Source organism: Sorex araneus, chromosome 4 (genome assembly GCF_027595985.1).
Source record: "Sorex araneus isolate mSorAra2 chromosome 4, mSorAra2.pri, whole genome shotgun sequence".
Taxonomy (NCBI): domain Eukaryota; kingdom Metazoa; phylum Chordata; class Mammalia; order Eulipotyphla; family Soricidae; genus Sorex; species Sorex araneus.
This window is the reverse complement of record NC_073305.1, coordinates 54,732,580-54,758,734: the sequence shown is the minus strand read 5'-3', so window position 1 is coordinate 54,758,734 and position 26,155 is coordinate 54,732,580. Positions and strand designations below refer to the sequence as shown.

The 26,155-nt window shown below is 38.1% G+C and overlaps 1 protein-coding gene across 3 annotated transcripts in view; it reads left to right on the top strand.

Moving 5' to 3' along the window:
• The window catches only part of CFAP20DC (CFAP20 domain containing), a 312,336-nt gene that overhangs the window by 227,345 nt on the left and 58,836 nt on the right, over positions 1-26,155 (top strand). For all 3 annotated transcript variants that reach the window (XM_055135696.1, XM_055135697.1, XM_055135695.1), the window contains 2 exons: positions 8,266-8,469; positions 21,065-21,126. In XM_055135696.1, the coding sequence (XP_054991671.1) occupies positions 8,266-8,469; positions 21,065-21,126 (266 nt within the window). The remainder of the gene's footprint in view (positions 1-8,265; positions 8,470-21,064; positions 21,127-26,155) is intronic.

Sequence of the window (26,155 nt, the reverse complement as noted above, 5' to 3'; positions counted from 1 at the left end):
TGCCAATGGTCGACAATTAATCACTTCCTAAGAAATCTTCAGTATTAGACTTATTTACCATTGTTACTCCCAGAGAACTCTGCTATAGTGCATATTATAGTGCAAATTATAAATATTTACTTTGACAATTTTCACACAAGCTAAACAAATCCACGGGAACATCATCTGGACCTAGAAAGAATAATACCAGCACCCAGGAAAACCTCACTGTGATTCTTTCTCTTCCTGTCATTTTCTCTTCACAGCTTCTCTTCAGCTCTCAGACTAGTTTTACCATGGAGTCTTTTATGTCTAGTTTCTCTCACTTAGCATTTTAATTGTAAGGTCAACATACCACTCTTTTTTTTTTATTAAATCACCATGTGGAAAATAATGCTATCAGGCTTAAGTCTCAGTTATACAATGCTGAAACAACATCCCTTCACCAGTGCACATATTCCACCACCAAAAAAAAACCCAGTATACCTCCCATCGCCCCCCGCCTGTGTAACTGATAAATTTTACTTTACTTTCTCTTTACTTTGGTTACATTCAATATTTCAACAAAAAAAAACTCACTATTATTGTTAGGAGTTCCCCACTAGAGTCAGACCGGTTGTGAAGAGGTATGAGGTCGCAGCCGCACGGTTTTGGATTTCTATATTTTAGCAACTAAGTCCAGGGAAATTTCTTCCAGAAATTGGATCATTGCAAGCTTGTATCTCTCATTAGTAGTCACATCTTGGCAGAGAGCCGGGCCGGTGCCGCCCACCTTTCCGAGAGCACCCTCGCGTCCCAATGCTGCAAGCAGCTGTACCTCTCATCTGTGGTCCTCATAATATGGCGGTCGCCACGCCCTTCTCCCCACCCCACCCTCCGCAAGGAAAAGGCAAGAGAGAAAAGCCTTTCCCTTCCTGGGCAGGCATAGGGCTGAGGCTTAGTTCTCAGTCTGGAGACATTTTGCAAGGAGCTGCCAGTATCAAAAGTAGTTTAGCTGGCCTCTGGAATCATGCTGGTGCAGCTGCGGTGAGGCCACACACGTGCGGCCCCTGGGATCACATCTCAGTGGAGAGTGGGGATAGAGCCGCCCACCTTCCCGAGAGCACCCTCTCGTCCCAATGCTGCAAGCAGCTCAAACATACCACTCTTTTTTTTAATTTATTTATTTTTTAATTAGTGAATCACCATGAGGGTACATTTACAGATTTATACATTTCTGTGCTCATGTTTCCCTCATACAAAGTTCGAGAGCCCATCCCTTCACCAGTGCCCATTCTCCACCACAAATAAACCCAGCCTCTCTCCCACCCACCCCCAATCCCATCTCCCCCTACCCCACCCTGCCACTATGGCAGGGTATTCCCTTTTGTTCTCTCTCTCTAATTAGGTGTTGTGGTTTGCAATAAAGGTGTTGAGTGGCCATTGTGTTCAGTCTCTAGTCTACATTCAGCACATATCACCCTTCCCCCACGTGGCCTCCAGCCACATTTTACTTGGTGTTCCCTTCTCTATCTGAGTTGCCCTCTCCCCAAAATGGGAGGCCAGCTTCCAAGCCATGGAATCCACCTCCTGGTACTTATTTCTACTATTCTTGGGTGTTAGTCTCCTACTCTGTTATTCTATATTCCACAGATGAGTGTAATCTTTCTATGTCTGTCTCTCTTTCTGACTCATTTCACTTAGCGTCATACTTTCCATGCTGATCCACTTATATGCAAAGTTCATGACCTCATTTTTTCTAACAGCTGCATAGTATTCCACTGTATAGATGTACCAAAGTTTCTTCAACCAGTCATCTGTTCTACGGCGCTCTGGTTTTTTTCCAGATTCTGGCTATTGTAAATAGTGCTGCGATGAACATATAAGTGCAGATGTCATTTCGACTATACTTTTTTGCTTCTCTGGGATATATTCCCAGCAGTGGTATTGCTGGGTCAAATGGGAGCTCAATTTCTAATTTTTGAGAAGCGTCCATATTGTTTTCCAAAAGGGCTGAACCAGTCGGCATTCCCACCAGCAGTGTAGAAGGGTCCCTTTCTCTCCACATCCTCTCCAACAGTGGTTGCTTTTGTTCTTTTGGATGTGTGCCATTCTCTGTGGTGTGAGGTGGTATCTCATGGTTATTTTGATCTGCATCTCCCTGATAACTAGTGATGTAGAGCACTTTTCCATGCGCCTTTTGGCCATTCGTATTTCTTCCTTGGTAAAGTTTCTGTTCATTTCTTCGGCCCATTTTCTGATGGGGTTGGATGTTTTCTTCTTGTAGAGTTCCACCAGTGCTTTATATACCCTTGATATCAACCCCTTATCTGGTGGGTATTGGGTAAATATCCTTTCCCATTCTGTATATTGTCTTTGTATTCTGGTCACTGTATCTTTTGCGGTGCAGAAGCTTTTTAGTTTAATGTAGTCCCATTTGTTTATCTCTGTTTCCACTTGGTTGGCCAGTTGCATGTCATCTTTGAAGATACCTTTATCGTCAATATCATGGAGGGTTTTACCAACCTTGTCTTCAATGTACCTTATGGTTTGTGGTCTGATGTTGAGGTCTTTAATCCATTTTGATCTGACTTTTGTACATGGTGTCAGGTCAAGGTCTATGCCCATTCTTTTGCATGTGGTTGTCCAGTTGTGCCAGCGCCATTTGTTAAAGAGGCTTTCCTTGCTCCACTTCACATCTCTTGCTCCCTTATCAAAGATTAGATGATCATACATTTGGGGTTGTGTGTAGGGATATTTCACCCTGTTCCATTGGTCTGTGGCTCTGCCTTTGTTCCAGTACCATGCTGTTTTAATTGTTACCGCTTTTTATTGCTTAATGTGTCCTACTCTATGACTGTCACACCATTTTTTTTTATCCACTGTACTGATAATGGATATGTGAGTAGTTTTCATTTGGGAGCTTTTAGGAATATGTGTTTGATAGAATATAATATTGTTACTAGGACTTAGCAAGGGAAATAAAGTGGAAGCCATTCTGTTTTATAAGGTTTAGATTAAGTTCTAGGTTGGTTTGTTTTTTTCACTTTAGAACAGTACGACTGATTTCATGTATAGAAAAAAATGTGAAGTTATTTCTAGTCTTTTTACCACCTTCTGTAAAAATAAGCTCCATGCTTCCAGCTTAGCCCTCATGTTTTCCTCGCCAGTGGTTAGAATATGCTGCCATAATACCTTTCTTCAAGGCAGAGAGTACAGATTATTTCTTCCAGAAAGCCTGGATTGATCCTACAGGAAATAACCTCTCTTTTATTAAATGCCTTGTTATTGGGCATATTTTCCTCTTCTCGTGTTTTTTATTATGTAGTTATAAAGCCACCATAATACAAGTTTGTGAGTCTTGGTATAACATAAGGAATACTAAGATTCAGGAACTGTTGTGTAAACCTTTTATTAAGTATATTTATACTATGATGTTCCATTGCCATGACTGTTAGTCACAATAAAAACCTAATTCATAAAGAGTCTTGGGAATTTTATTAGCTCCAGGATAAGAATAATGGTCCAATCATTTCCCAATTATATTAGAATGAGGTTTTTTGATCTGATCCTATTCCTTGGTCATGCCTTGCTTTTCCTGTGCTTCACCATTTTAAATTTAGCCTAATATTACCCATAGTTCAGTAGAACAGATTTTATCTGAGACTTAAAAAATTAAATACAGATGTTTGCCTGATCTTTTAAGATAGCTGTCTTAAAATCTCAAGAGAGATTAGATTGTTGGTTGTTTTGGATTCCTGTGTTTTATCATTGTGCTGGAACTATTATTTTACCTTTTATTCATTCTCTAGACACTCTGTGATTGTTTATATTATTCCTCAATATAAGCTACATTACAATATGCCAATTTTTATAGTTTTTAATTGCCCTGCTAAATTGTAAGGCAGATGATATGGTTCATTTGTATTTGTATCTTCACTGTCTTAGGTCCCATTGCTGTTCTGAAGATCTATAAAAATAAATGACTTGAATAGCTCATAAATGAAGGACTTACCTAGGAATATAAGAACAACTGAATTGCATAGTCTGAGCCCATTACCTCATTCCTAAAACAAATCTGATTGATAATGTCTCCCCTATTTCCTATAAGGATACTTTGAGATGAAATTGAGTTATACATAACATTTTGAGCCTTTCTGAGACAGAATTACATAAGGCACTTTGCCTCTCAGCAGTTGCATAATTTACTTAAATGGCATCTTGTATTGGAGTCCACTTTAATGTGAAGACTTTATTGCAAACCTTTTCTTTAAAAAAAAATGATTCAGCTTTTCTGGTGATTTTGAAATGGTTTTAAAGATTGCACATGAAGAATGTGTCAGGAGACTAAGTTAATTACCAGGCTCCACCACCAGTTGCTCTGTCCATGACCCTGATGAAAGTTGCTTCTCTCATCTAATTTTTAGCTTCTTTCCAGAGTGTTGTCAGAATACATTTTACTGTTTGATGAAATAAAATTTTGGAAATATTTCGTCCTAAGCAAGCTTAGTTCCAGAAATTCCTGGAACATAAAGTCTCAGTAAGCATTGGTGGAATAAACTGAGTCAGTCTATGACTCTGCTACCACTGGAGATTACCACAATATTCCAACCAGATATTTCCCCAGCCTCTGCTTCAATAATGTCAGTGCTGAAGAGTTTTCTCTCTCTTAAGGCCACCTATTCCTCTTCCATTTGTCAACAAATTAGTTACTATCAAAATATTGCCTCTGAATCCTATGAGGCTTTCTCTAGTTTTACTGTGCAGTAGTCACTTTTATTTTGCTTCCCTCAGACATCTTGGTACTGTAAGTACTAAGTGCTTAGTACTTAATATAAGTACTTACTGTAAGTACTATAAGTCCCTCATACTACTGTAGTACTTATCATGATATGTTATAATATATGATGTAATATCTATTACGTCTCTCTAGATTGTAAACTTCATGAAGAATGAAGGGTGCCTTAATTTCTTTGCACTCCTGGTTTCTAACTTAGAAAAGAAAGAAGCGGGGTGGGATTGGAGGGTGCAGGCTGGAATGATAGTACAGCAGTTAAGGCTCTTGCCTTGCGTGCACTAACCCAGATTCAAGCCCCAGAATCCCATAGTGTCCTCCATGCACCACCAGGAAGGAAGCCCTGAGCATCACCAAGTGTGACCCAAAAAACAACTGAAAAAAAAGTAAAGGTTGGCAGAATGTGAGAAAATGAGAGGAGAGAAGAATCATATGTATTGATTTCTGATTCAGTGATCTAAGAGGAAATGCATTCACCCCACCCTTCAAGTTTTATTCCCTCACCCTTCAAGTTTTATTCCAAAAGCAAACCATTGATTCAGAAAGAAAATTTGAACTATTTCCATTTTTCGATCTCAACCATTTAATTTCTATTTTTTGTACATTTTTATACCATACATAGTATTTTGATATAGTTGTATTTTTATTTAATTTATAAATATGCATATGTTGGAAAGTGCATACTCAAACATTTTCTGATGAAAGTGAAATATAGAGAACTGTAACGTAACTGTTTGTCAGCTACTATGCTAAGTATTCTATAAGCATATTTCATTTAGTCCATCAGAAATTCCATGAGGTATATATCAAGGTTCCATTTACAGCTAAATCCAGGCAAAGAGAAGTTAAGTAATTTTTCCACTCACATATCGTAAGTAAATGGTTGTACCCCACTTAGATCCTCTGACAAATACTGCCCCATTCTCCCCTAGTTTTTCATCCTGTCACATAAAAGTTTGTTCCTCAGACACAAAATGGGTAGGTTAAATAAATAAATGGCTTAATCAGTCATGATAAATATATATGAAATCTTTCTTCAAATATTTTATAAAAATTAAGATTTTTCTCTGAAATATTTGCATTGATAATAATTTTACAAAGTCGAATAATAAAATATATAATGTATGATATAATAGAATTTTTTGCCCACTTATTTATGAGCAGAAAATTCAAAGTGAAAAGTTAGAAAGTCACTTGTTTGCAACATATAATTTAGTTTTCAGCTAAGTAACTTAAATAATTTTCTTAAATTAACTGTAATTCATACACCATAAGGTTCACCTTTTGAAAGTATACTTAGAAGTTTATGGTAGGCATATTGACAAGATCTTATACTATCACCACTATTTAATTTTCTTTTAGGGAGGAACATTTACTTCCTTCCCAAAACTCAATCCCTTCATACTCATTAGCAGTCACTCCCCAATTCCTTTTCCTCCCAACCCTTGGAAATCAAATTTTATTTCCACGAATCTACATTTGCCTTTTCTAGACATTTAATAGAAAGAGCAATAGAGTCTCTGACATTTTGTCTTTAGCTTCTTTCACTTAGTGTACTGTTGATTCTTGTTATGTACATCAGTACATCATTGTCACTGTCACTGTCACCCCATTGCTCATTGATTTGCTCAAGCAGGCACCAGTAATGTCTCATTGTGAGACTTGTTGTTACCCTTTTTGGCATATTGAATATGCCACGGGTAGATTGCCAGGCTCTGCCATGGGTGCAAGATACTCTCGGTAGCTCCCCAGGCTCTCCAAGAGGGGCGGAGCAGTACATCATTACTCATTTTATTTTATGAGGTAATAAGGTTTATAATAATGTTAATTTTTGTTTTTGATACAAAGTTACTACACTTCTTTTTTACTATAACCAGCTCTACAGTGAACATTAGTGTGCGTATCTTTTCAATTATGTTTTTATGCTATTGGTATAGATGCCAAGGAGTGGAATTCCTTCCTAGATCATATAATAGTTGCATTTAAAATATATATATTTATTATTATTGAATCACTGTGAAATAGATCTTTACAAAACTGTTCATAATTAGGTTTCAGTCATACAGTGTTCCAACACCCATCCCTTCACCAATATACATTTCCGAGCACCAGTATCCCCAGTAGATACATTTTTAACTTTTTAACTATTCTTTAGTCTGTTTTCCATTGAGAGTAAATGAGATGATTATTCCACTACAGTGAAATAGGATTTCTCTTTCATTTCACCCCACTGCCTACACTGGTGGTTCCAAGTTTGCCATAGGCCACTCTACTAATGTGAGGTGAGAACTCATCATTGTTTTGATGTACATTTCCCTGATGAACAGTGATGATGAACACTTTTTCATATGCCTGTTGGCCATCTCTATATATTATATGAGGAAGTGTCTATTCAGCTCCTCTCCCCAGTTTTTCATGAGCTTACAGGTTATAGGTTTTGTTTTTGAGTTTTGTGAGCACTTCTTGTGTCTTCTCAGATATACAGTGTTAAATATTTTCTCTCGTTCAGCAGGTGCCTTTTATTATAGCCATTATTTCTCTTATATTGCAGAAACTTTTTGTTTGATAAACCATTTATATTTACCAATGAAATCCAATCATTGAAGATACCTCTGAAGCCGATGTCCTGGAGACGTCTGCCTAAGTTTTTCTCTGTTTACTTTATGGACTGAGTCAGGACTACTGTCTTTAATCCATTTTGAATTCCTTTTGTCTATGGTATATTATTAGGGTCCAGTTTTATTTTTTTAGGTATGTGACTAATCAGTTTTCCACACACCATTTCTTTCTCCCACTTAATGCACCTAGCTCCTCCATTGTAAATTAACCCTCTATACATCTAAGTTTATATCTGGGCATTTAATTATATATCATTGATTTGAAGACCTGATTTATTCTGGTGTCACATGTTTTAGCTTTAGAGTATAGTTTAAAGTTAGGGAATGCAATGCCTAGTTCTTATTTTTCCTCAGAATTTTTTTTAGGGTGCTTTCCCAGAAAAACTATTTGAAAATTTTCCTGATTCCATACAAATTTAGTAGTATTTATTCTATATCCTTAAACAGTGACATTGGGATTTGGATAGGGATTGAATTGAATCTGTGTAATGCATTTGGTAGAATGATAATTTTAATGATGTTAATTCTTCCAGTCCATGGCATGGAATATTTTTCCCTTGTGCCTCTGTTTTTTTTTTTAATAGTGACTTCAGGTCTTCCACCTCCTTTGCTAAGTAACTCCAATGTATCTCGTTTTGAGTATGATGCATTTGAGGTCCTTAGCAAAGGACAGTTTGGCTGAGGTATCAGGAACAGGTTAGGGGTGTGTGGGGCGGGGGGGTGAGGTGGCGGTGACAGGAAGCAACATTAAATAAGGCATGTTAAAGATTTGGACCTCTGTCCTTGGAAAACCAATGAAGAGGTTTTTACTGGTGAGAACCGTTTGCTAGAATATCATAAAATTGAGAAAAGTCAAGTGACCTTTTTCCTCTCACTTTCTTCTCTCTTGGTCAGGAATATGACTGGAGAAATTATCAGCCCAGCCAGATGAGTGAATCTGAGTTGCAGATGCTGGCAAGCCTGCGGCGGCAGCAGAATGAAGAACTAGAGGACACAGGGCCTTCTCATGGCCTGAGCGCATCCCAGGTTGACAACTGCAATGTCAGCATAAGTAGCAGCAGTGATGATACAACCACTTGGAACTCCTGCCTGCCACCAGTGAGTCCTGTGAAGTTTTGAATCTCAGTTTATTGCCTTAAGGAGGCGTACGTTTCTATGTAATGAAGTCCAGTCTTGCTGGGAAAACTAGTGCCAGAATGGGAACACTCTCCAGGAGAAATATTTAGAGCCCATTCTATTTAGGTGTGGGGTTATTTGTCTGTCTTTAAATTTCTTTACTTCAAATAATGTAACAGTGATAAAGATAGACAGATAGATAACCATATGTTGAAAGAAAAAAAGTAATTTTTCCTCAAACTGGGTGTCCCATTATATCCCCAGTTTCTAGCATATGCCTATAATGTAGAAGTGGCTCAATATGTTTAAATTAATGTTCATTAAATGAATGAGTAAACAGAGAGAAAAAATAGATATGCACAGTATTTCCCAAGGTGAGGGCAGGAAGCAATCTTCTGTAGAAGTCACCAGATGTTTATTGAGACCTCCTGTGTCTAAGGGCCATGGTAGGCACTATAAATGCTTCAGACTTAAATTTCTCATTTGTTTATACAGTTTAAGGCCTTTCAAATCCAGCCCATCATCCTCATGGTTGAGGATTCCTGGCAGAGGATTTGGAACAAGTATCATAGTCTTCCTGTTATCAGGTGAAATAGTTGAAGGCAAGGCCCAAGAGTTCACATCTGTTTGGTGGTGAATCCCAGAATATTCCCACTGTATGCCTAACTCCTCTCTCCATAATACCATCCTCAAAGATTTTAGGCATTATTTAGAAAGACAAAGCATTAGCAGTTCGGTGCAGCACATAAAAACATCATACAATTGCATAGTAAAAGTATTACAGATGCTTTTCTTTAGCATATTTAGATATTTTAAGTCTCATCAACCTAGGGAACATTTATGGTCACATTTGTTATCAGATCAAGTGTAAAATCATATACAGACCTGGAGCAGTAGAACAATGGGTAGAATCCTTGCCTTGCACGCAGCCAACCCAGGTTTGATCCCCGGCATCCCATATGGTCCCTTGAGTAATTCCTGAGCACAGTGCCAGGAGTAACCCCTGAGCACCACCAGGTGTTGGATAATATTGGTTTGTCCTTTTACTCCTGCCGCAAGAAGCTTAGATTTATTGAGTAACACGCATCACAGTGCTCCTGAGGAACTCCCATTTCTGAGTTTATCTTTAACTTCTCTTTTGTGCTCTGCTTCCCATATCCATTAATCACTTATTTCCCCAAATCAAACCCTGTGACTTGTAAAGTCAGATTCTTCTGAGGACTCTGGATTTTGTATATGTAAGTGAAATATTGCTTTTCTCTTTCCTTTATGTCCTTTGCATAGTTTACTTTAGAGCAATGTTCTTTTCATATAGACACAGGTAGACAATTAATGCTACGCTTTTATAACTTGGGAGTTAATTCACTCCAAATAATATTTATTCCTGGGCATCTTCATATTTACTAGACTTAAGCCTCGGTAGCCCTTAATTCATAGCACCCCAAAAGGAGGGTCCTGATGAAGGAATTGGATAGACTCAGGGCAAGCTGTAACCTACACTAGCATCGAAACAGGACAGGCCAAGTGCCATTAAACTTAACAGTAAGTTAAGAGCATGGTCATGGGTAAATTCTGTCATGATCCAAAGAGAAACAACTGGATAAGGACCCTGCCCGGGTTAGGAAGGAGAAGTTAAAGACAAACACAGAGGAATGGAAGTGCCTAGGGAGCACTGTGATGGGTACTACTCAATAAACCAAAGCTCCCTGCAGCAAGGAAACCCAGATAAACCAATGTTATCCAACAGCTAAGTGTGCCTACCCCCAAATAAAATAAAATATTCATAACTTTAGTCCAGCAGTAAATACAACCTTTGAACTATAGAAAGGAAATGTCTGTTATGTATTTAGTTGTTTAATTAAATTGAATCAAGCATTTAATTATTAGTTTTGTGGTTTTCTTTCGATATTTTTCCTCTCTTTTATATCGTGTGCTGAGTTGACGGCTGACTCTCTGTAGATCGCACTGAGAGAGCTGGTCTGCTACAGAGGTGCATCCTCTTGTAGTCTAGCATCAAACTCCCGACAGATTTGAGGAGTGTGACTGGTGAGGTGGTGGCTTCCTTTCAGGCCATGTCCTGTTTCTCAGAACAGCGACTCCCTGCACCAAATCCTTCCCTACGCAAGTCGGGCCGTGCCTGCAAAGGGCCCAGACCAGCTACCCAAACCAGTCGAGGTGTCCGTGGTGCTGCTCTAGTCCCACCTGGGTAGGAGTTAGCAGTGTTCACTCATAATCCCACAGATGGTAGCTTCATCCCATTGTTCTTTTAGTTTTTTTTAAGCCATTTTTCCCCCATGTCTCTGACCTGTTAACTACTTAACTGCTATTTTATGTGGTAAACACTATTCATTTCCTATTTCCAGATGTTAAAATTGAGGGCTTGCAAAAAGTGAGTCAAACCAACTTGGTCTGACTTCTAAGTCTAGGCTCCTAACCACCACGACATGGTGAGTGCTTGATATGTGACTTAATTCAGAGTGCTATCACCCTGCAGAGGAAGGTGGGATTTCTACTACAGAGAGGATTTGTAAGTCTTCTTGGAGGAGGAATTCAAATTTACTCTTAAGAAAAAATGGGGATGGGAAGATGTCAGTTTTTTTAAGTGTCCTTGCCTACCCTCCAGATGTCTATTTCCTTAGTTATACTATCATTAATCTAAACAATCAAGCATACATAATCATGAAACACCCGAAGCAGCTTTTTTAAAAATTTCCTTTTTCTCTCTCTGTTTTTTAATTGAATTACCAAGAGATCACTGTATCACTGTACCACTGTATCACTGTCATCCCGTTGTTTGTCGATTTACTTGAGCAGGCACCAGTAATGTCTCTATTCCTTTCAACCCTGAGATTTTAGCAGCCTCTCCTTACTCGTCTTTCCCAATGATTAGAGGCACTTTCAGGATCAGGGAAATGATACCTATTGTTACTGTTTTTGGCATATCGAATACACCACGGATAGCTTGCCAGGCTCTACCCATGTTGGCGAGATACTCTCAGTAGCTTGCCGGGCTCTCCGAGAGGTATGTATATACTGTCATCCCGTTGATCAACAATTTGCTCGAGCAGGCCCAGTAACGTCTCCATTCATCCTAGCCTTGAGATTTTAGCAGCCTCTCTTTACTCTTCCTTCCCAACGGTGCCTCATTAGAGGCTCTTCAGGGCCAGGGGAATGAGACCCATCATTGTTACTGTATTTGGCATATGAATACGTGATGGGGAGCTTGCCAGGCTCTCCTGTGTGGACAGTAAACTCTTGGTAGCTTGCCAGGTTCTCGATGAGTGAGGACTAGGCTATCAGATGTCTCGCTTCCGGGAGCTTGGTTTTATAGTCTCTGGATGTTGGCTGTTGATGTGATTACACGGTGGTGGGGGGGGGGGGGGGCGGAATTTCTGGGTGTGACTGCCTAGCTACTGGAAAATGGGGAATCTGGGTGGAAGAGGCCCAGTCCGATCTAAGCAGCCTTGGAGATCTCAGCCCCAGGTCCTGCACACCTGGGTTCCTCTGCCGGTTCCTTCATGTGTGAGGCTTGTCCAAACGTGTGGAGAGGGGCCTTGAGCATGGCTGTGGCTGGGTTCCGGAGATCTTCAACCTTCAGATTTTTTTATATAACACAGATAAATAAGATCATCGAGTATTTGTCCTTCTGACTCACTTTCCTTGATACATCCTCTAGTTCCATCCAAGTTGCAGCAAATCGCCTGATTTCATTGTTCCTTGTGGCTGCATAGCATGCCACTGTGTCTGTATGCCATACTTGATTATATTCACTCATCTTTACCATGAGATACATAGTTAAAAAGTTGTCACTGGGTTTCAGTCATACAGTGTTGTCCCTTCACCAATGTACATTTCCCTCCACCAACGTCCCCAGTTTCTCTCCCACCACTCCTCAAGACTGCCTCTATGGCCGGTAGTCCAGCAGCTTTGATGCCAACGAGCATCTGTCTATCCAGAAGAAGAAAATCCCTGAGTGCCAGTTGTATTTGGAGTATCCTTATAACCAAAGCTAAGATCGTAGAGTAAGTGGTAGATTTTGTCAGTGCAATTTGCAGTGAAATTGAAACATTGCCCCTCTTATGAAATATTCCTCAGCAATCATTTAAACTATAAGTAAGAGAGAGAACAGTGGCCTTCTGTAAGAGCTCATTCTGTCATGAAGTAGCTGGGAGATAAGCATTATAAAGGGGCAAACTGAGGGATGTTTACTTATGATCTGGAAAGACTACATTCTGGTTGCCCATTTTCTCATCACTATCTTGTTCAGCCAAAGACGTGAGTCCTTTTTCATTTTCTGGGGTGCTAAGGTTCAAACCCAGAGCCTCACAATGCAAGACAAGTGCTATTCCCCCTACTGCACTATGCCACCAGCCCAAGATTGCAGTCCTGTGCTTGACAAATACACCACTCTAGAAGTAGACAGTCAAAAATAACAGTGTTGTTGATGAATTTAATAAACCCCCTATTTGGCCAAATGAGAAATTGAAAAGCAGTCTATTTTTTAGACAGAGAAAATAATTGAAAAACCTACCTTTGGTATTCATAAAGTATGTTTATTATTGCATCAAATTCCATCTATTCTAATATTGGAACTATCAGCGAGTGAAAATTGTATTCCTTAATGAACTCTGCATCTAGTTGCTCATATAGAGTTTAAATGGAGCAATTTGCAAGAACCGTTATGATCTTTCTGAGAGCTCATGCCCTTCTCTTTAGAAGTGGTACTGAGTCCATGAAAATGAAGAAATGAAAGCACTTGTAGCTTTTTCACAATGATATCCTGCTTTTCTTCTCTCTCGTTGAGTGACACCACACTGGCACTCACGTACCTGCCTTGTCTCTTATCAGTACCTTTCACTCCATGCTTTAGCCCCAGCCCTAATTCTTTAAAGACACTCTGAATTTCCTTGTGCCTTACACCTGATTATTCCATAAGCATTATCTGCAAAGCTTTATGTCCTGCTCCAGACCTCATTCCTTCCTGCTTCTTGAGCCATGGCTATCTCCATGATAATTCACCACCACCTAAATTGTCTCTCTTATACATATTCCACACATTTTTGAGTGGTACAGTATGTTGAGTATGCTGGGGATATAAAAGCTTTGCCCAGCCTTTAGATGTTCACTGTTTAGAAGAGAAACAGATAGTAGACTGCTCCCTATAACCCAGAGTGGTAGGTAATACTAGAAAAAAAAGTGTATGGGAGCACATGAGATCAGCAATTCCTTCTGTTAGTTTCATAGTGTTAGTTTCAGAGATGCTTTCACAGAGAAGGATATTGGTAAGCAGGAGTTCAAGAATTAGTGCAGTTCACCATGTGGAAAGAAGGGGGAAGAATTTTGAGCTCCAAGGAACAAGATTAAGTCTGGAAGTGAGGATAGAATCTCTCCCTTAACAAGGTTGTGAGGGCACGCCCTCCAAAGCAGTGCAGAGGGATCCCTGAGGCCACTCAGCCCAACAGCTTGAGCCAGACAGCTCAGTGCTGGGACCCAGCATGCTGTGGTGCTCAGGCCCAGCAATGCTTGGAAGTCAACAGAGCAAGCAATTCTGGTGGTTCTCTGGGCTTACCTAGTGCCCGGAATCAAACACAGGGACTTGAGCATGCCAGGCAGACACTCGAGTTTTTAGAGCTATCTCCCAAACCTCCCAGAGAAAACCTCTTGCAAGAGTCATTCCTCCATCAGCTCAAATGGGACTTGACATGAGTTTTTCCTTGTCTCACTATCACTGCCTGTCCTATACCCTTCACTCAGAATTACTTTGTACTTCCGTTAACCTGTACAGCTTGTCCATCACGTTCATTCGGGTTATGCTGTCGCTCATGCTCTTTCCTCTGCCTACAGACCACTCCCCTTCCCATTCATCCTACCTACTAGAACACTCCTTGTTTCCCTGAAATCTGCCCTATCCTCTACTAACCTGCACAGAAGTATTTGTTCTTTTCTGTGAGTCCCATTATCATCCTACTGCACTCACTACATCATGTAACTATTGTCACAACTCTTGAGCTCCTGAAAGTCAAGTCTATGCCCAGCGCAAACCTGACTGGGGCCCCCCTCAATTATTGGTGGTTTGAATGAATCAACGTGAAGAGCTTCCCCTTTTTTTACTCTTAAATGGAAACCTTCATCAAAATTCCAAAATAAGCGATAGCTTTGCTTCACTTACATAAGTCCTGAATGAGCCAAGGTTATATTTTGCATACAAGAATCTATGAATGGATATTAAATATATCCCAAAAGAAAAAGCTCCCTTTAGACAACACCTGTTGGCTGATCATAAAAACAAGTGTAGGTAGGATACATTCAGTGTGGCATCCTCACCTGATGACTGCACACACACATTGCAGTCTCAACCAGAACACCCATACAGAGAGAAATGAAATCTCTAGCAAGACCTATCATGTTTACTACAAGCTTTGACTTCCTTGGCTTTCCTCAGCATCTGAACAGCTCAGTGTAATATGTATTCTTTAAAAGGTGTTTAGATATAATAAATTAGTCATTTAAAAGTGTAATTAAATGTAACCATATTTCTTATAGCAAATTGGCTTTTGTAGGCATCTCTTGCTAAATAAATCAAGCCTAGTCAGAAATCCATTGGCCTCTGACAGACAAATTTTTCAAAGTTTCTAACTTAGAACCAAATTCAATTAAAACAATACTTTACAACTTCTGCAAAAACCAGGCTACAAGTAATCAATTTTGGAGGGCTTCTGTTAAGAGTAGCCCTCATAAGATTTTCTTATAAACTAATCTCAAGGCAACCTTGGAAAGGGAGCTTGAGATTGGATTATAATAGGTTTATATTTTTTGTTTGGATTTCACACCCTGTGATACTCCCATCTTAGTGCTCAGAGGTCACTTCTGGCACTTCTGGGGACCTCTGCAGTGCTAGGGACTAAGTCTGGGCTTCCCTGCATGTAAAGCATGTACTTCAGCTCATTGCATTCTCTGTCAGCCCTGTAATTGACACTTTTTTAAAAAACTTTTGAGCCACACCTAGCAATGCTCAGGGGTTACCCTGCTCTGCACTCCCCTGGCAGTGCTCAAGGAGCCATATAGTATGTTGGGGATTGAGTCTGGGCCAGCCATGAGCAAGGCTAAACTATTGCTCCAGGCCCTATAATAGATTCTTAAGTAAAATTGATGTTACTGAGGGATTATGACTGACAGTAGCAAAAAACCATGTCTCTCTGTTTGTAGGGAGTAGGGGTTATTTCACAAGGCGATCAAATAGTGATGGACACTGCTTCATTTGATGAGTATAGCCTGTACATTAGTCAACCTAGGAACAAATATATTTGCTGGCATAATCACCCACCTTTAAAATTGGAATAAAAAAGGAGCCCTCTTCATATCAGCCTAGTGAGAATTAAATGGATTCTTGGTATAGACCCAGTGTCTAACAATGTAAGTTCACACTAACTGCAATCTCCTGCTCCACTGAAATTGCTCTCCTCAAAGGACCACTTACAAGTGATCAGAAAAGATTTCTAGCACATTTTCCTCTTTTATAGCCAGAGCTCTTAGAGTGGGCAGAAGTCCTCTTGTGCTGGTTTTGATGTGAGCTTAACCATTGGAATCCAGACTGACCCCCTCAGAGATTTACAAATAATTTTTAATCATTTTATCACTTTGGTATTTAATTATTTCCTCTAACTAGAAAGAAATAACCCACCTAACCTATTTCTAAACTAAATTCAAGAAAAGCAGGTGCATGCTAAACTGTCAGCAGATGACTCCATGCTATTACTCCTTCAAGTAAAGAATTCCCATTACTTAACACCAAGCATATACATCTCCTTTTCTTGTTTGTGTGTATGTGCGTGGTGGGGTGGGAGGGAGATTGGGGTAGGGGTGGGGGTGGCGGTTGGAGGTTCATCACATACATCCATCATCCTGGCACTTTCCAGAGCATAATATTTGGAGGAAAATGCACTTAATAAAATTACAAGCATATGGTGAGGTTCTCAGACAAGTTATTTATGGTCTGAATTAACCTTGCAGTATTATTGTCATTTTCTTAGATTTTACATAACAGCATAAAAATATTGTCTTTTTAACATGGCAGGCTTATCTTATCTCTTATTCTTTTATTTAGCCTTCACTCCTCTCCCTCACACCAAAATTTCTAGTGGCTTGATCATGTCTCCATGGCAGTAAATTTTGTCTGAGTGTCTTTTTCTATTGCATAACAACAGCGCCACCAAAAGGGCGAGGTTCTGAGTTTCTAGGATCTGTTCCATTTCTTCACTCTATAGTGTATCAGCATTTTACATGATTGCTCACTGCTGTGTCCACTATACAACATAAATAGGTATTTCAGCCTCTGTGTAGTTAATAAGTGTTAATTTCTTGTGATATGCAGTGTTAATTTCTTATGAGATGCAGTGTCATTAGCTCTCAGCCCTCTTAGGGAATAGTGAATTTTCTTTTAATTTTCCAGAACTAAAAACTAAGTTACAGATAAATCAGATTAGTAGATGTTATTATCCATTGTAGAAATTATATACAAAAACTTATAGTAGAGTCATTGTCATATCTGTGCTGCCTAGAGAAAATTCGAAATGTGCACATTAGTCTGCATTTAGTGTCTGTGAAAGTCACCCTATGAAATAAACTTTCCTTGTTCTCAGAATATTCTTTACTTTCATTTGTCCCAAATTTAGATTATTTTCTTAATTTTTTCCTTACTTTTAAACACTAGGACATGTCATTTATATCAAATATTAATTTATAATTTTTGTATAAGCATTGTATAACTCTGACTTTAACCTGAATGCTTTGTAACTTTCCACATGGTGACTTAATAAAAGAATTAAAAAGATAAATAAAGAAAGAAAGAAAGAAAGAAAGAAGTAGAACACACCAAGAACTAAAAAAGAGACATTGTGCTAATTGGAGAAATTAACACTGTGCAATAGTCATATTACTTAAACAAATATATAGCTGGAATAAAATACATATCAAGATACCAGTGTCATTCTTCAAAGAAATAAAAAAAATTAATTTAATTTATTGTAAGCAGGTAGTCTTATATTTTTCAAATTAGCCCTTTTTTTTCCCTTTTTGAGTCACACCCAGCGATGCACAGGGGTTACTCCTGGCTCTGCACTCAGGAATTACTCCTGGTGGTGCTGGGGGATCGTATGGGATGCTGGGAATTGAACTCAGGTCAGCCACATGCAAGGCTAACGCCCTACCTGCTGTGCTATCACTCCAGCCCCTCAAATTAGCATTTTTTCAGAATTTTTTTTCTTCCTTACAATAAACGAAATTGAGTTCTTCATTTTTTCATATTTATTGTCTAAAGACTTAGCTATTCATAATTTTAGGTTACTCCCAGCTTGGGCTAAGCACTAATGCCTACTGGTTGAGATGTTGAACTATGAAATCAGACTGCCGGGGTTCAAAATGTAGCTCTATTACTTTCTGAGTGAGGGAAGTGGCACGATCTTTGAATAACACCCAGTCTGAATCTGATCTTTATTTTTGATGGGGAGAGAGCGCTCTTTGGTCACACCTGGTAATGTTCAGGGGTTTCTCCTGACTCTGCACTCAGGAATCACTCCTGGCAGCACTCTGGGAACCACATAGGATGACAGGGAAAAAACCTAAGTCAGCGGTGTGCAAGGCAAATGCCCTACCTGCTATACTATGGCTCCGGCCTATTTTCTATTCTACTAGATGGAGTTATTAGGCCTATTTATTTCATAGAATTGCTGTTGAGGATCATGTGATATATGAATATTAATAAGATATTACCTATGTAGAATTTAACACGGATCCAGTGGTTAATAAATACCAATGTAGGCTAGTGTTGGAACTTTATATGATTTGTAAATTCTAATGAAAAGAAAGAGAGGTTAAAAAGGAGAAAAATAAGGAAATATAGAAATGAAATAAAGGAAAAGAAAAAACAAAAGAAGATGCAAAAGAGGTTAACTGCTGAATATGTATAGAAATGTACCTATTTTCATTCATGGATGGGTATGGCTTCAGACAGCCCATCATATCTTTCCATCCCCAGCCCTCCATGTTCAGAGAGCTTTTAGAAACTATTGGGCACCTTCGCATTCATTTTGATTTGGGCTGAGGAGAACAGAAAGACCTCGTCCATAGAAAAGCACTGCCCTTACAAAGAATCTAAGCAAAGTTATAAAAACTGAAATATTTTGTAGCTTTTTAGCTGCATCATTGCTGTTATCCCTTCCTATCTTTGAGTGATCTTGAAATTGGGAAATATCTTGAGTTATTGATTTAGGGTCACCCACGTTTGTATGATATCTAGTTGAATGTAAAACTTCCCCACTGAGTCATTAGTAATTGATGTTTTGAAATCAGTTTGTAGTCATTACATTTATAGGTAAGATGTTCTACCCTGATTTGCATTATTAAATTTAAGTTGGTTGTTGAATGAAATGTTCGAGGGTGAAAAACTTAGTCGTTAGTTTAATAAAACTGAAGATAAGAAACTGGTATTCAGTGCAATTTCCATTAGGCTACATGTTTTAACTGTTTTTTGTGGGTTTTTTTTTTAACCCCACTTCTATCTATTTGTGTCAGCAGCCATTATTACTTTAAAAAATTTTTCAGTGATTGTTTTTGGTTTTCTAATAGTTAAAAAAAATCACCCAGTGTATCCCCATACATTCAAAGCTATTTTATATAAATATAAGCACAAGGAAAAAAAAAACAATCTAAGTGAGTGCTGAGTCACAAACAAGATAGGATTCTGTAACCATTTCTATTCTCCACCAAATGAAGTCCTTTAAAACAAGGGGGTTAGGGGAGAGATGCCAACAGAATTAATGGTAAAAAGGTAGGAAAAGAGGGATTTGAATACCAGAACTATAATGCTTACTTAGAGTTATGGAAATGACTTTGAAGTAAATAGACAAAGGTTCTTTCACTGGAAGCCTGTATACAGCTGAAAATATGGAATGAATACCAATGAATATATTATCAGGAGTATTTTCTGCACCAGTGCTAGTTAGGCTAAAGAACCTATTAGGCCTTTTGCTTGCTAATTTCTTTTTTACTATGAAATAATAAAGCCTGAATCATAGAACTAAATTTCACTTGCAAATTGCTGAAGTCTTATTTCTCCAGTGAGATCAAATATGTCTTATGACATGTTTTTCCTTCCACTGTTCTCCCAGCTGTTGTTTCTTATTACTAAAACGGTGATGCATTGATATTGGTTCAATTACCAAAGTATCTGAGTACATTTAAATTCATGGTGCATCAGAGATAGTCAGGCTAAGTGACTGTGATAATCAGACAGGATGTTTGATTTAAATTAAAGGAACACTTCCAAGAGATTATTTATTGTTGAAGACAGTTTACTCTGAACAATTCCCATCACCCACATCATTAATATTTTAGGAACCATTAAAATAGGGAATGTTTAGAAAATAAGAAATTTGTGAAAAATAATTAATATGGGCCTGTGTGCAGGTATCAGTGCTAAACTGATTTCTTTGGTTGGATCATCACTGTCAGGACGTATTGTGAGGGGAAAAAAATCATAATTCCAACGCTATTGAGAGGGAAGTAACTAAAGCCCTTTGAATGTAATTCAAAAATGTGCATCAAAAAGCACATACCAAATTCTAAATTTTAATAAGATGAGAATGTGTTTCTTTCATATTAAAATTACATGGCTTGGTTGTTAACCACATAAGAAAAAATACATTGAGTTGATGCTTGAAAATAGAATTTATATAAAATGTAATGAAATGTTTCTCAATATTTTTATAGAACAAAGGGAAGAGATCCAGATAGGATGGTGACAAGTGTTTTAGGCTACGTGGGATGTAAATTTTTAAGCAATCCTTTTTTACATGTATACATTTTTTGTGGGGCCTGGGAGATAACTCAAAGGGCTGGAGCACGTGTTTTGCATCCTCAGTATCACACACTCCACCAAGCACCACCTGAAGTAGCCCCCAATCATAATTGGATGTGACCCAAAAAATATTTTTTAAAGGAAAAGTTGTGCAGGGAAATTGACATTTCATATTTTTGTTAGCTTTGGCATCATGTTTTAGTTGTCTGTTTGATGCTTGAAATCTTATATACTTGGGGAAAATAAGCTCATTGAACTAAGATTTACTTGTGCAATTCCTTTAATGATAATGGAAGTTATCCTTGCACATTTGTTTGAGATATAAATATATTTTCGGTATCTCTCAGTCTCTGAATTACTGCTGATACTGCTGTGCTACATTAGTTACATGAGTTATCTTACTTTGTTTTTGCTCTATCTGGAAATATCAACCAATGCTAGCAGTAGACAATTTTCACAGGCAAATTTTCACATGAGAACTTTAATTATACAATAGAGCATATCTAGTCCAGGACAGGCCATTAAACTAATTTGTTTTCTTATTTGTACCACTTGTTATTTATTGAATTTCCCAAATAGCCTTTGACTCTTCTATGAAATATACCCAGTCCCTTCTTGCAGATTGCTTCTTGTGGAAAAGTGAGAGTAATGAGAATGCATGTGAAAGTGTATGTAAAGAGCATTATGCTGATTAGTACCTCATAAATATTTTGTCTCTTACAGCCTGTCAACCAGGGCCGTCATTATCAGAAAGAAATGAATCCACCTTCTCCTTCTAACCCCAGGTAAGAATCATCAATAATCTAAATGGTTTGGTTTTTAAAAGATTATGTTTAAGATTATGAATTTTTCTTGGTTCCATGAAGTTGTTTTTCCAGATTTCCAAAGTGAAATGTTTTATTATTTCTTTAGCAATCGTAGCTCAGTTTGCTTTTTTAATTTGGACTGTAGTCTGGTGGTTAAAAGTTTACCTTATTTTTAATAGAATTTCTGCCTTTTACTGGTTATAGGACTATGAGCAAGACATTTAATTCTCAGTAAACAGTGCCTATTACTTTGAGGAGAACCAATGGACTGAAATATAAAGAAATCTTATCACAGTCTCTGGCACAGAGCAAGTGCTCTTTAAGTGTCAATTTATTCATTGTTATTCTATTTGCATAGATATCCCATTTTGATAGATATATGATGGTTGGTACATTCTAGAAATTTATTGTATATTCATCTACCTTGAGCTTCATCCGTGGGGTCTCCGTTATTATAATGTATCTGATAATCTAAATGCATCTCATTATCAAGCTCCCTCACCTTGTATTGTGGTTTGTCCTGTAAATGGATCAAAACACCAGCATCATAGTTCCCATTCTAGAGTGTATCTGTAACACAGTGTGTGAATTAAGACTCACTGATTTCATGTATTGAAAACTACTTTCCTAATAATGAAAGAGAAGATGGAGAGGAAGAAAAGAGAGAAATGGAAGAGGAAAGGAAAAAATGAGGAAGGGGAATGGATTTTTTCATAAAGAATGTTATATATATATATCCTGTATCCTGGAAGCCAAGGTCAGTCAAACCTCAGGAGATGCCTGAGACTAGTCAATGGAGAGCCTTAGAGAGAACCAAACAATATCTGAGATCATTCTCTGTTTGCTTCCTCCTTTCTGTTTCATTCTTCTGAGTACCAGCTTTCTCTGCTTCCCACTAAAGTTCAAAGTAGTGCAACCCAAGGTTGACAGGCTATTACTAGTTTCCAGGAGAGAGAGTGGCGTTGATCTTGTTTAGACCAAGGATCCACTTCTGATCCAAGACAGTGAACAGTATACCAAGCCATCACCAGGTGTAATGGAGCTGAGAGTTCATGGCATAGAGAGTATAAGTATTCTTTATTAAAAGTCTCTTCTAAGAATTTCTGATCTATGTATTTAATCTTCCCAGTTATTCATGCTGTCTTCTAGGGAAAATTAACACTATCATAATAAATAAAGTGACCTTAAATAATATAGGGGTGAAAAAAATCCATGTGTCAGTGTACTCTCAGTTCAAACCGTGTTGTTCAAGGTTCTGTGGTGGATACTATAATAAGTTAATAATTAGTTATATTCACCCAAAAGGAGAGAGAGAACAAAAGGGAATGCCCTTCCACAGAGGTGAGGTGGAGTGTGGGGGATGGGGTGGGGGGGTGGGAGGGATACTGGGATTATCAGTGGTGGAGAATAGGCACTGGTGGAGGGATGGGTACTCAAGCATTGTATGACTGAAACACAAGCACGAAAATATGTAAATCTGTAACTGTACCCTCACGGTGATTCACTAAAAAATAATAATAAATTTTTTAAATAATAAATAAATACATAAAAAAGAGTTCATATGCATTCTTCCTTTCAAGAAAGGAAAAGATAAAGAACAAGACTGAGGAGAAAATTTAATTAGAGATAAGATATAATATCTTGATATAGAATAATGAAATTTCCTAACAGATTTTATTAATGGTATCTTGAAAACTATATATGTTATAACTCTGATTCACGTAGAAGCAGAGAAATAAACCAATAAATGCAACAAATAATTATGTAAAATCTAAAAATATATTAGTTATATTTTCAGTGTATATAAAAGGTACTTTAACATTCTTAAAAGGTCAGCTCTCTCAAGCCAGGGAGATACCTCAAATTTAAGAGCACACGAGAAGCATGTGCAAAGTCACGTTCAATCCCTAGAACTTTAGTTCTCCCACCAACCACCACTACCAGGTGCAGCCCTATTGCCCCCCCCAGCACTAAAGGGTCATGCCTGCATCCCTCAGCACCACTGGGAGTGACCCCTTTTTTTTTCATTTTTCATCAAATTACCTTTTGATAGGTGAATGAATACGGCTCTTGTACATTTGCAACCCATCTAGACTCAACTAATGTGCTCTTTATTTCGTGATGAGTTTTTAAAAATTTGTTATTAAATCACTGTGAATTACAAATTTATTCATAATTATGTTTCAGGAATACAATGTTTAAACACCAGTCCCTTCACCAATGTCCTCTTCCCTCCGCCATTTGCCCCCGCCCCCGGCACAGCCCCTTTTTCCCTCCACCACTCTGCCTGCCTCATGAGAAGCACTTTTTAAATAACAAGATGAGTACACTTTGAGGATAACTGGGAAGCCATTTTTTTAATCCAAATTATAATAGAGTCAGAATTTATAGTCTGAAGAATAAAAACAATAGTAAGAGATATTATGAAGTGGAACCTTTTGTTTCAATAAAAGGAGAAATCCTCATTCTAATTCTGCCACTAACCTGGTACATGGTCTCAGAGAAGTCTTTCAGCCTGTCCTGACCTCATTGAAGAATCTTATCTTCCTCCTTTATAGAAGAAAGAATTTGAATTACATACTCTCTGAGGTCATTTCTAGCATTATGATTCTCTGACTTGGAAGGGACTCACTGTAGACCTGACTTTAAGTTTTAAAAAGCAAAATAAAACACTTATCCTACTATAATAGAGGAACATGTCACTTTAAAATATATATATTCCAGGGTGGGAATAGATCTCACTGGTAGCACACATGCCTCGTAGGTATAAGTCACTGAGTTTGATCTCTGCACAAACACCTCCCCCCCCCAAAAAAAGGCAGAAAAAGAAAGCATACTTCATAAGAGTAGGTCAGTTTATTGACATTTTACTACAGTAGTGTGTGACTTATTTAACTAGTTAAATGGTTGCTCATTTAGAAAAAATAACTTGCAGTTTTATGTGTAGAGTAAAATAAAAAAACAAAACTCTAAAACAAACCAAAAACTATGCCATCAAGCCCAACTTAACCAACAGAGTACCTACTAGTTTTCTAGAAAATTATGTAGCTTAAAAAAAAAAAAGACCTGCAAATGATAAGGTATGACTTGTAAAACCAGCAGCTTGGAGAATTGGCAGAAAGGTATTATTGGTTCATAAATAAATAAGAGGATAGAATTATAAGTGATGAATGAATTAGAAATGAATGAATTAGAAATACAAATAAATTTAACTTAAAACTGAAAGCTATGATTCTTTCCACTATTTGTATTATCTATTTCCAATAGATTCCCAGTACTTTAGACCATAAAATATACACCTTTAAAATTAAACTTTAAAGTTAAAATATACTGATAATAATACAAAATATATATACATATATATAAAATGAGAAGATTAAAGTTTGTAAGCCTGTAACTGTACCTCACGGTGATTCATTAATAAAAAAAAAAAATGAGATTAGTCTCTCAAGTCCACCTTCTCCAATAAACAAGCATCTGATTAGAATCCTGACTAACATTCTCCATCCAGAGGCTCTTAAGAAGCAGTAGGTCCCTGATTTCCTAAATCAAGTGTGGTTATTAGCAGTGTGATTGCAAATATTGTGGCAAGGGGACATAGAAACATGCAGCGCCATACAAGAAGCGTTTGAGGGGACCCTTCGGGAGGTTTCTGAAATGACCGCATTAGCTTCTCCAACTGCTCCAGAGACCAAGGAACCTAAGGGGTTTTTTTGTTTGTTTTATATTATGTAGATTCATAACCACGTAGGCATAGAGTTGGCTTTCAGTTAGTTTCCTTAATATAACTGTGCAACCAATATCCCCAGTCTTTCGTTTACACCTTATTCTGGAAAGATTGCTACATCTGTAACATAATTACCTTGCTGCTGAGTGTTTGTGGTTTAAGTTAACAACAGAATGCAGAACCAGGAAATAGCTCAAAGTGGAGTAGCACGTGCTTAGCATGAACCAGGCCCTGAGCAAGGTTCAGTACAGCCCAGCTGCGGATCATGAGGGCTAACCCCAGACTCCTCAGCACTGCTGGGTATAGTCCCAAGGTAGTTGGTTTTAGTTTGAGGGCTACACCCAGCATTGTTCAGGGCTTACTCCTGGTTCTGTGCTCAGGGAGTTCTCTTGGTAATACTCAGGGGACCATATGCAGTGCAGAGATTGAAGCAGGATCGACTGCACGGAGGGCAAGCACCTTACCCTCTATACTATCTCTCCAGCCGTTTAGCCCAAATTTTAAAAAAAAATTAAGTATTGTAACCATGTAACTAAAAGTATAACAGAAATAAATTTTATAGAATGCAGTCCACAGAGAAAGCAGATTTGGGTTTTGAAGTGTTGACTCTAGGATAAAAATAGCTAAAACCTGCTTACATTCATGTATTGTTTCCCTCATAGTAAAAGAACTCACTCACATTGTTAGGACAATGCCTGGCTTAGGATGGATGTGGAATACAATGGTAGTCATTTCCTCAGAAGTTAACTGTCTCAGAACTTAAAGACATATCTTTTATCTCATCTTTTTCTTGCTTGTCTCAATCTGTGATATGGCTATTTTCCTTTGCATTTGTAGGCATGGGTGTGATATTTCCCATTATTATTGCCTTAATGTGCTGACTGATATTTAGGCAGCATCTCAGATGTGGGGACCTTGCTTCCAGTGTTCACCAAGACTGCCTTTTGGGGCTCTGACAGCCTTTATGACAAGGTGCAGAAAAGGCTAACATAATCTAATACAATTTAGAAGAGTGTTGGGTAGGAGGAAACAATTTCACAGTTCATTCATGTTGAGAAATGCTTCCTAGCATGTAAGCTTACATGCTGCCAAATGGAGCAAAATGGATGCTGTTTGCAGCCTTAAGTCATTTATTTTAAAATGCCATCTATTGGTTTGCAGGATTTAGAGCTATCCCTTAGACACAGCTATTTATATGTTTATGTAGATTCTTTAGAAGAGCTCAACATATTTCCACTCAGGAATGGGTTTTATAAAATAAACTGTGATTACATTCTGGCT